The sequence below is a fragment of the Uloborus diversus genome, chromosome 6, assembly GCF_026930045.1.
Source record: "Uloborus diversus isolate 005 chromosome 6, Udiv.v.3.1, whole genome shotgun sequence".
Lineage (NCBI taxonomy): Eukaryota > Metazoa > Arthropoda > Arachnida > Araneae > Uloboridae > Uloborus > Uloborus diversus.
In genome coordinates this window covers 80865533-80877176 of record NC_072736.1, presented here as the reverse complement: position 1 = coordinate 80877176, position 11644 = coordinate 80865533, and the positions used below count along the sequence as shown (strand labels likewise).

The window sequence follows — 11644 nt, the reverse complement described above, 5'->3', positions numbered from 1 at the left end:
GCGTTTGACGAGCTGAGCCGGTAGCTACCGGTTAACTAACCACGTGACAGCTAATGTTCACTTGCTTCAATCAACCAATCAACAGCTTAAAATGGTAACTGGCGGTAACCGATAGTTGATAGAAGACTGCGGTTATTACGGGTTACTCACTGGTTGACCGGTGAGGTTCGTCGAACGCAATCCTAGCAGTGCAACAATGAAAAATCCGATCTAAATTGACTAAACTTATTAAGCTGATGCGTCGGCCTATCTTATAGCGGTTCTAAGCTAACCGCTTCCAGACAGCGATGCGACAGGTTGCTCGCTACCAAGTCGACCACAGCGTTTCCGGACGCTTGCGGTGGCACCGAGGCGACCGATTTTTGTTTCGAATGCACCCGAGTTTGGCAACAGTAATGCATTAACATGCTACCATGGTAACGTGAATGAAAACAATGAAGTACTTAGATACTTTTTTATCGTCTTCATCTTAGAAACTTTCATTCTCTGTTGTTCAACGGCAATGGAGAATTCAAACAAAAGGTATCCAAATGTTTCGTAAATAAATGCAACTGTATGTGCCTACAGCTGTACAGTGCGACGTGATCGTATTTCAAAAGCATAACGAATTGAGTCTTTCCGAAATATTATTTTTATTACATTTGTGGGTTTCCAATAAGTTAAGAATGAAAATCATTTGTATATTTTTGGGGGAATCTGTCCTGGAATTGCTTTGCTTTTGAAGTCTAGTTTATGAAAACAAGTCTTGTTTATGAAAGCATAAAATTTCCCGAAAAGATCGACTCATTACCGTGTTAGTATTTTCAATACTTAAAGGTATGGAAAGGAAAATTTGGTTTGATATCGTAACTTTACTTTGAGTAAACAATTGTTTCTAGGAAAGAATCCCAATTTTTTAAACGCAAAAGCACATATAGGAGCCATATAGACTAGCATATAAGGGGAGGTGGGGTCAAATTGAAAAATATGGAGTTTAAGGTGTGAAAAATTTCTGACATGTTTGGGTGTCAGTAAGAAGTACCAAATGGGTGAGGAATAAGTCTCACCTACTATATTACCCCGCATTAGCCAGCATGCTGGAAACAAGTGAGGTTGACCAGCATGCCAGGAAATTCGAACTTTACTTAAAATTATTCGTTATTAAACAATAATTTTCTTGTTAAAATAACAAATGACATGGTTAGTAAATATTTTTACAAAATTAAACTATTTTTTATACTAATAACACATGTAAAGAACTTACATTCATTTTAAAACTCAACATATATTTCTTATAGCAAGAGTTTTTTTCCTAACCTCGATTTTTCTGGCATGCCGCAAAGGACCAGAGAAGTGTTATTGAAAATCTGGTGACACCAGAATTTTGAGGCATGCAGGGTATGGCACAAATATTTTAAATTAAAATCAGAAGCAATGAAGGAAGCATTATTTTAAATATTTAAGTAATAATTAATAAATTAAAAATATTGCTGAAAACACACTTTATTCATAAAGTGTTTGAACACAATGTGAAATGGTATATTTACATCCATCCACTTTGTATGCAACTATTAAATTATGATCACATACAAGGGCGTGCACAGAAATTGTGGAGCCCATCACAAATAACTTTTCGAGACCCCCTTCATATTGTTTACCCCTATATTTCATGTCTAGTTTAAAAAATATTGGACCCCTTCAGGCTTGGGCCCAGGCCAACAGGTGTCCCTTCTCCCCCCCCCCCCTTCCCTGTGCACGCCTCTGATCACATACAATAATGATAGATGGATAACATTGTTGACCATTTGAGAAGGGGGGGGGGAATCATTGCTCCCATGGCTGTCTCCCTGTATCTGCCCCTGTACACATACATGCCTCATTAGAGTGATTGTGGGTGTTCTAGTGCTCTATGAGAGTTGCATCCCCTCAAAACGGACATGTGAAAAGATGTGTTTGCAGCTCAACACAATAAAATGAGTTAATATCCTGCAAACATGAACAATTCTATACAAAACTGGAACAGTTTGATGGAGTTCATGTTTAGTTAACTGAATTATTTGACCATTTTTTGTAATTTTCTGCAACAAAAGGCAACATGTAGGTAATTATTAATAATAATGATATAGAATTCAGAAATGTTAAATCATTAATTTTTTAAAACATTTATTGAATTAATGTATAATTCTTTAAAAATGAGAAGGTTAGGAAATAGTTGCATGTGTCTGTGTTAGTTCCTCTCTCCCCCCCCCCCCCCAAGCATTTGATAGAATATGCCAGTTCAAACTTTTTTTTATAGCTTTGTTCAGTTACTGTAATTCAACATTTATGCATACAATTACAGCAGGCATGTTATTATTTATTTTTAAACATCACCTTTTTTATTCAATAAAAATTTAGTATGTATTTTAAAATATTTTTCTATTGTTTTTGAAATTTTATGAACACTTTAAAGAAATGTTGTTGTTTTTTTTTAAAAAATTCAGTATCAATATTTTATATTGATTTGCATTGTACACATCTATCGTGTATATTATAATACTGCACACATATCGTGTACATATCTTTGCTTTTCTCCACACATTAACTTAAACATCCTGCTTTCAGATTGCCTTTTTTTTTTTTTTTTTGTAATTTTCATAAAGATAAAAGTGACCTTAAATAACTACAGTCAAGTGTACTCGGGACAGTTTTGAACATTTACCTTTAGCACATTAATCATATGTTTTCCATTTGAAAAAAGTATTCTATTTTTAGGATGTGCCTTAGTACTTCACCTCAGAACAAGGTATAGATGTGTAGTTATGTCCCTTAAAAAAATGTTCACTGTCCCAAGTTAGGGACCCCCCTCCCTAACTTGGGAAACTTAGCATTTGATCTTTCTTTCATCTATGCAGCAGTAGATAATCATTTGTGATACCAACTATCGTTTTACAGAAGTTTATTTTACAACTCAATGAAGAAAAAAATATTAGATAGAAATAATATAATTTTGTAAATGTTCAAAGATTTCAGAATGTATACTCACCCCTGAAAATATTGAATGTCTCCCTAGAAATCTTAATTCTTTTGAATGTAATATTTCTACATTTCCCTCCATATTTAAATGCATAAAAGCAATTGTCAACCCAATTAATTCTTAATGCAGCTGATTTTTAGCTCTCTATGTTCCTCATTTCACATCATTTCATTCATTTAAATTCCTTCATAATACGTAAAATTCACAACAAATAAATTAGTCTCATCTATACTTTGTGGCTCATTTTCATTAGTAGAACTAACATATATAATATTTTGGCAAAACGTCTTTTGCTCATCAATAAATTCCCTTTTTTTCTAACAATGGCAACTTTTCTGTCCTGTCACTGTATGGCACATTTATTGTCATGAGAATAGTCATTGTTTTTAAAAATTTTGTATCTATACTTTTTTTCTTAATACAATTTATGCACTTTATTTCCGCAATATTTCTTACAGACACTTTTTATGCCTTAGTACTCTAACTTGGAACAGTGTTTCAAGTTAAGAGCTCTTTTGCAATTTCTCAAATTTATGAATAAATGGAGAGGTAAAAGCTATACACCTGGCTCTAGATCAGTTGAGATACCGTGATTTTAAACTTAAGGGACGTGTCTTCCTATCGGATTCTCAAGTGGCTATTGAGGCGATAACATCGATAAAGAACTGCAAGTCACAGGAAATTTCTGAATGTTACATGTTCATTAACGATCTGCTGATGTGAAATATAAAAGTGGTGTTTCAATGGATCCCTACACACTGTGGGATTAGAGGAAACAAGCTTGCTGATGCTCTGGCCAAGAGGGGGTCTGCTATTGTTCAACTATCAAATGAGTCAGTCTCATTCAATGCAATAAAATTATGTAAAAGGAAAAAATCAAGAGCTTTTTTTGGCAAGACCTAAAAGCTAGAAGCAACACAAAGTTTGGTTTATAAACCATGATTTTGTCCCTTCAGCACCAAGAGCAGAGTCAGTAGCCTTGCTTTGACTTTTAACTGGCCATGGCTGTTTACTAAAACATCTTCACCATTTGAGGATTGTTAAGAGTCCCAATTGTCCTCTTTGCTATTCAAACAAAGAAATGGATATTCGCCAACTGCACACTTGCACCCAGCTTTCCAGACGTAGCCTGTGTGACCGTTATTGTGAAGCAAAAGAGTGTATCGGCAGCTAAATATTTCACTTTATTGTTCTTGTATTGTTCCTTGTTCTGTGTATTGTGTTTGGTTTGTTATTTTGTTCTTTGTAACCTTTTCTTGCTGCCAGCCATTGGGAAAAAAATATGAATAAATTAATTAAAACTGAATTAGTTAAGTAGAAACAAATAAGCCCAAATAAGGCGCAGATACACAGCCAAGATGAAGTGAGAAGCAAATTCAAACTAATGCTGCTCAGTTAGCATTGGTAGCCCTCCATACTTAAAAATCACATTTTTTTTTTTTGTTGAAATTTTCAAAATTATTGAACTAACAAATAACGCTAAATTATCAAAGTTTAGCTCTCATAGCCTCAAAAGGTAACTATTGATGAATTCTGTAACACCATTTATTTCTTACTGGTGAAATACTGACAGGTGTATCAGCCCTCTAAACTATGTTCGGTAAAATGTCCCAATGGCTACTGTCCCAAATATGGGCACTTTACTGTACTAATAGTAAAAAAGATGTTAAACTAAAAGTGTCTATAGAGTCTACCTACTGACTAAATCTTTTAGTTTTCTTGTGTAGTTTTATCTATGTAAATCCCACCAATCACCATCATACCTTCCCTGGTAAAGGTTTAATCAGCTGTGGTGACTGCGTGGAGAAGGAGAACAATTCATGAGTGATCTATCGCCCACTACAAAATGTAGATGGAAATTTTGCACTATTAACTAATTCTGAAAAGCCAAAATTATAATTTAAAAAAAAAAGGTCATGGAGGAATAGTAGTATTCAAAATCAGTATCATTGATCAGCATTGGTTAATTAACTTTTCCCCGATTTATCGGAACTCAGTGATCCGTCAGTTTGCTTAATTGGTGCATACTTAGTTCATATACATGTAAGGACTGTGTTGCTTCCCCTCCCTCCCAGGAGGTAGGTTTTAGCTGTACAAATGATAAGCAAACTAGATAAGTTATGTCATATTCAAATCTTTTTTCTTAATCTTTTTTTTTTCTTTTTCTTTTTTTTTTTCTTTTCTTTGCAGAATTTGACATATTATGGATTTTATGTCTCCAAAAGATTGCAATTTTTGCATCACAAAAAAGGTTCTTTGAAACTTCAAAACAGGTGTCTGCAGTGTTTGGCAAATTTGTGCATATATTGTGTTTATTTGCTTTTACTTTCTTTTTATCACATTTTTTAACTATATGCTTAAATTAATTATCCAATAATAATTTATGACAAATAATGTTAAGTACATAATTTATTTTCTTTTTGTTCTTGCAAATGAAATTGTAGAAATTCATGATATTTACATAATAGTCATTGCTTTAAAAAATTATACTAAAAAAAGTCTAATGTTAATTTTTCCAGATCAGAAAGTTCGTCTAAGTGGTTACATGCTCATTATGATCCACTGGCAACATTATATACTTTTTCTTCTTGCATGTGTTTGGCTGATCTTCATGGTGATGGCGATTATAAGCTAATTGTCGCTGATTTGGGTACCGGTACCCATAATATGAAACTAAAAGTGTACAAAGGTAATAACATCCACTTTATCATGTTTCTTTATCTTTTCTGAACTAAGAGCTAATAATCAGTCTGGCATTCAACTGACTGGAAATCTCATGTAACCTGAATTTTTTCTAATAGTCTTAATTTTAGACTCCTGAAACAAAAAGCAGAATTTTTTTATTGGCTGAATTTGACATACAATATCATTTCCCTATCATTTACAAACGTTTCAATAAAATATGAACAAAAATTTAAGATATTGATAATTCTTATCTTTTATATTTGGGAATAATTAATCAAAAATTATCTTCATAAGCATACATTAATTTCTTTTTTTTTCTTTTTCAGGAAATATTAATTACCAGCAAGGTTATTCTTAAGACAGAATAAAATTTTTGACTTTAAAATTCTGCCGTGAAAAATAACCTAGCTTGTTTGAAGGTTCAATTTTGCTTTGACCTGAAATAAAAATTAAAAAAAAAAAAAAAACTTACGCATACACATTCAGTTAGTAAATCTTCATAACAATTAAAATGACGTGGGATAAATTTGAATATCATGAAAAGTACTTATTTTATTGTATTGCCGAACTATTGTACTCTCCCATTTCATTCAAAAGTTCATGTTCATTGATTTTTTTTTTCATTTTATCATTAGGGATGGAATTTTAATGTACTTTATCCATCGAAGAGAAAAATTCATTCAAAAACACAATTTTATTTCTATCGTAAATTGCACGTGTAATTTGTGTGATTAGCAAACTATTTTTAATTATTGTGCGTTTAAAATTACCGAAGTTAAACTAAGGAACAACACGAAATTCTGAAACATTCCAAGCATTCACAAAATTCTCTAGAAAACTAGTTAAAGCATCTATGAAAAAAAAATCAGTTCGAATGCGCAAAAATTTTAAGAATTTCGATTCATCGGAGACCCCCCCCCAAAAAAAAAGAGAAAACACCCCTAGAAACAGCCTCCCCCTAAAAACCCCTGCCAAAACGAATTTGTAGAAAAAATTCAAGCGGTTTAAAACGAAAAAATCTGGGCCTGCACAGCCACAATGATTTGTCGTGCTTGGAAAACGAATAAAAGTAGAATACATTTAATAATCTCACACACACACACACACACAAAAAAATCTTTTATCTTAGTTTTAAATTTATTGAAAGAAAGAAAAGTAGTTGGAAAAATGAATTGATTTACTTTGGAAGACTTGAGTACTTGCGAGGATTGAACACTCGCCGTGAGCAAGTACGACACGTGTGAATGTGTATGTGACCCTGGAATGAAAAAGAAAATGGCTATGCTCCCGGCGCACTCCTCCCTCACCCCTTTCAACTCCTGGGTCTCAACAAGACTGCAGAGGCGGGGCGGGGGACGTATGGAATGCATTACGCATGCTTCGCAGAACGCGCAAATCAGCAACGAACTTGCAATAAATGGGCGTAAATGTGAAACAGGTTTGAAGGTTAGAAATAAGTTGGGAATGCCTTTAGTCGGATATAGGTTGGTTTTAAACCATCCTCCGATGCTTCGAATGATTGTATGAGCGTATGAAAGAAACCAATATCTAACCAAAACATATTTCCAACCATTGCGATGCATTTTCAACCTTTCTCCAATGTAAATCCGATGGTTTGTGCTACCTGGGGAGTTTGTTAAATTGATGCATTGATGTCAATATTATTTTACTTGAACTTTTAAATAAATTATTTTTCAAACTTCAAAACACTTAGTTGAAAAACTGTTTTTTTTTAGGTACACATCTCTTATCAGAGCACACCATTATTGATTTGCCAACTGGTGTTGTATCTTTTCATATGGATACATGTGATCCACGATCTCCAGGTACTTTTTAAGTTTCTGTCATTATTTTGCATGAATTGTAAATTAGACCTTTGATTAACTCCTTTTCTGTTCTATGACTCATGTTTCATACATAGCTTCTGATAGAATGTGTTCTAATTTTCAACGATGGGTACACGAGCATATCCAGCTTAAAAGGGAAGGGGGGCTAGCGCCTTATTTAAGAAATTGGGCAGATCAAACCTCATCCCCTGTTTTTAGAATCCAAATCTACTTTTTGAAGTATTTTGTTTTTTCCCTATAAAATGCATTCATGTATGTAAATAAAAATTTTGAAATGATGAGCCGGGGGAAGGCAGTTTCCTAAACTTAAACTTTCTTCCCATGTGGGGTGGGGGGAGGGTAAACACACTTTTGCAAAACATTAAAACATTTTTTTGCAAAAGAAAGAAAAGAATTCTTTTTTTTTTTACGAGATGTTTTCAGAAAAAGAAGTACTTTTGACACTGTATTACCTTGCATTACCTGCATAGTGCGCTTACAATGGCAACGCCTCTTAGCGCATAATAACTTTCCATTTCAGTGAACTCCCAAAGAAGAAATATTGCTTCAAAATCAGATGCCAATTTAACAGAACCAAACTCATCAATAAGTTTAGAAATTGGAGCAACTATTTATTAATTTTTTAAAACTTTTTTGCTTTTATTTGAAACTAGCCATCTTCGGCGACCAGCTGGTCCGCCTTCTTACGCCAGGGTTGCCACCTTCGGCGGCTTCTTAGACAATTTAGCGACGGTATTAATCAATGTTTTTCTCTATATATCAATATTATCATCTGCCTTTTTACGCCAATGTTGACGCCTTTGGCGGCTGCTTAAATAAGTTTCGTGGCGGTGTCAATCAGTCTATATCTATATCATTATTAATTTAAATAAAATATTTTCTAGATCTTTCTCCAGTTCCGTCGTTTGGAATATTTTTAAAGGAGGGGGAGGGGAGACACAAACGGCTTGCTCTTCACGCAAATTTTGTTGAAAAATAACAAAAAACACTTCCACTTTTACTTGAAAGCATTGTTTTTTCAAAGTCATGGTGTGTGTAGGGGGGGGCATTGACACCCCGTTGAAGTTCCTTAAATGACGGGCATGTCTCTTTCTTGCTGCCCATCTACTATATCGACCTCTGCATTTGTCTATCTATATATACGATCATGGGCGTCACGGCCGGGGGGGGGGGGGGGTCCAAGGGGTCCGGACCCCCCCAATATTTGAGGACCGGACCCCCTCAATATTTGAAAATCGGACCCCCTTGATAATTGTCAAGATGAAATTCATTATTTTGGGGAAATTATTTTTGCTTTGAAGACTTTAAACACTTGCATAATACATAATTTACCATGTTTAATTCACATCAAATAAAACGAAATGAACATCGAAAACAAAAATGAACTAAAAAAAACAAAATAGGTGAGGTGTATAGTGAACGGAAAGTCGGAAAGTGAACTCCAATGACAAACCATGGCTCTGCTCTCCGCGGAGGATGCTATAGAAAGGGGACACCTTCTCCCTAAGTGCTAATAAGTCAACAGAAGTCAGACGGGGATCTAAATTTCTGCCCCTTTCTTTCTTATCTCGTTTCTCGGCGCTTCCAGGTTTCTGTTCCGAGTTTTGCAGTGTTTGTTTCTCCGATTCGATTCAATTTATAGCGACCCCGATGTTACCCAAACAAAATGAGACACCAGACCTCTTTGGCGGCTTTTTGCAGCTGGCAACAACACCCTGGCCAAAGGATGCACAAAAAGTTAGAATACCACTTAGCTGGTCAAAGGTTAAGTTTGGGGTAGAAAGGGAAAGGATGTGTCATGTGTTTGACATTATTCAACACGTGGCTTCAAAGTGCCTTACCGAAGCGCGGTTTCTCAAATGGGTTTTCGGCATTTCAAATTTGACCAAAAAAGCGTTACGTTATAGAAAACAAAGAGGAGGAGTCTAAAAATTAACGTGCAATTTCAAAAGCAAATCGTAAGCCAGCATAACGATGGATACTGTGATGTCACTTCCAATAGACCAACGAAAAAAGGAGCGCAAGATGACCAGAAAAAAAAAGACAGAAATGGAGCTTCCCTATTGGGGAAACGTTCCGACAAAAATAAAGATAATTTCATGTGGTCTTTTGGTCTCCTTGAGAGTAGGTGACCTGAAGAACGCTCCTATTTTGGTAAAAATAATTTTTTTTACATATTCGATTACGTCTATGGAGAGATGGCTTGAAACGGTAAAATGTAGCAAACCTTCTACATCAAATGAACCTGAGCAATTTTTAACTACTGAATCATCATCAACATCCACGGAACCGTCTTCAAAAAGTCAAAAGAACGTGATAGGTAAGTACCATTCTGTTTAGTGTAATACATGCAGGGGCTCGCCGATTTTATACTATTCAGATGGGGTTACTTCTCGATTTTCCGAATGAAATTCCTAATTACCCACATCACTACATCTAATGAAAATATCTTTTTGATGCATTATTTCACAAAAAACTACTCGAAATTTGAAGACTCGTCAGACAAAATTTTCTGGGAAAGGAAAGTTTATGAAAGTTCACAGTGACCTCCTATCGAGTAGCCCCTGAATGCCTGCTAATCAGGTATGCTTTACAGTCAATATTTTGACATTATGAGACCTATTGAAGCTAATGTGTTCAACTCTCTCTCTCTCTCTTTTTTTTTTTGAAATGTTTCATCTTTTATAAATTTTAATGAAATAAATAATACTCCTTTTAGTTATTATAGCTTAACAGAAAATTATCCATTAATAATCCTGCTTTATTGAACAAATTTTATTGAAGTAACCATTTTAAAACTTATTGTCACGTGTCAGAAAAAAGCAGTTAATTTCTCTATCTCTTTCCCATCGTCCGCTGATCAGAATTCAATTATACACCAAATTCTGTTTGTTCTCATTGTAGGCCAGTACTTTTCAATCTGTGGGGTGTGCCTCTCAAGGCAGGCCTGTCACTTAAAGAGGATCAGGAGGGGCAGTTTCCCTGCTGACTTTGAGAAATAAGAAATTAATGTATTTACATGGGCATGGCTTTTGCTGTTTTTTGGTTTCATATGCATTAAGTGTATGGAGGATTCAACAAAAAAGCAAAATTTTGGTGCATTTGTTAAAAAAACCTGAAAAAATTAAGAAAATACTTTAAAAGGTTGCATTATTAAAATATGATATCATGAGAGCTTAATTATTTGTGTCTTTTATTTTTGTAGTTGTGTTTTTCGTAGGTTCGTGAATGTCATAACGGTGAATTATATACTTTAATTTTTTGATTAAAAAACATCAAATTCAACTCCTTCGAATCCAACTTGTGGCAAGAACTTAGAGCTGCTGGGTTTATCACTATGTAATATAAAAATTTAATTATACCGTTGTCGCGGCTTATATGAGTCACATTTTGTTCTAAACTCCATTCCAATAAGGCGGCTGATTCAATAAAACTGGATTTCGTTTTTGATGATTTCATTCATTAAGAACGGTTAATTCGATTGTCCACTATATCAAAATGTTGAAAATTTGGTGCGACTACTCTCGGTGTGCCGCCCTTCGTCGTGTAAAGCTGAAAGAAGCTTCAGTGCGCTGAGAAAGCTGAAATTGTATCTTCGGTCGACTATGACACAAAAGCGGTTGAATCATGTTACTTTCACAAAAACATCTTGGACGAAATTGATCACAAAAAAATAGCACGGATATTCATATCCCATGTGCAGTCTAGAAAAAATGTAGTTTTTGGTATTTAATTTTTTTTAACTTATTGTGTAATATGTAAATCAAGATGTTCCCGTTTAAAAGTATTGTATTAAATGTAAACCCATTTCTATTTGATGATGTCAAGTATTTGTCTTATATATATATATATATATATATATATATATATATATATATAAATGAATGTTTGTCTGTATGCAGGGTTCGTACGCTCCTTACAAACTCCTTATAAACTCCTGCTTTTTGAGAATAGAAAATAAGGGCCCTTAAAACTCCTGAATTTTGCTATTATCTCCTTACAAAATCCTTATTTTTTCATTCTACATGACTTTAAAGATGTTTTTCTATCGCCAATCCGATAGGAGTGATTACGTTGTACCTAACTTTACCAAAATTCCGCTATTTATTCGTCTGGT

General features: G+C 34.4%; 1 protein-coding gene across 2 annotated transcripts in view; it reads left to right on the top strand.

The window, feature by feature from the left end:
* Window positions 1-416: 416 nt before the first annotated feature.
* Window positions 417-11644, top strand: part of LOC129224354 (Bardet-Biedl syndrome 1 protein homolog) — a 72907-nt gene continuing 61679 nt past the window's right edge. For both annotated transcript variants that reach the window (XM_054858798.1, XM_054858797.1), the window contains exons 1-3: window positions 417-522; window positions 5515-5684; window positions 7417-7506. In XM_054858798.1, coding sequence (XP_054714773.1) covers window positions 503-522; window positions 5515-5684; window positions 7417-7506 — 280 coding nt within the window. In that variant the 5' untranslated portion in view covers window positions 417-502. The remainder of the gene's footprint in view (window positions 523-5514; window positions 5685-7416; window positions 7507-11644) is intronic.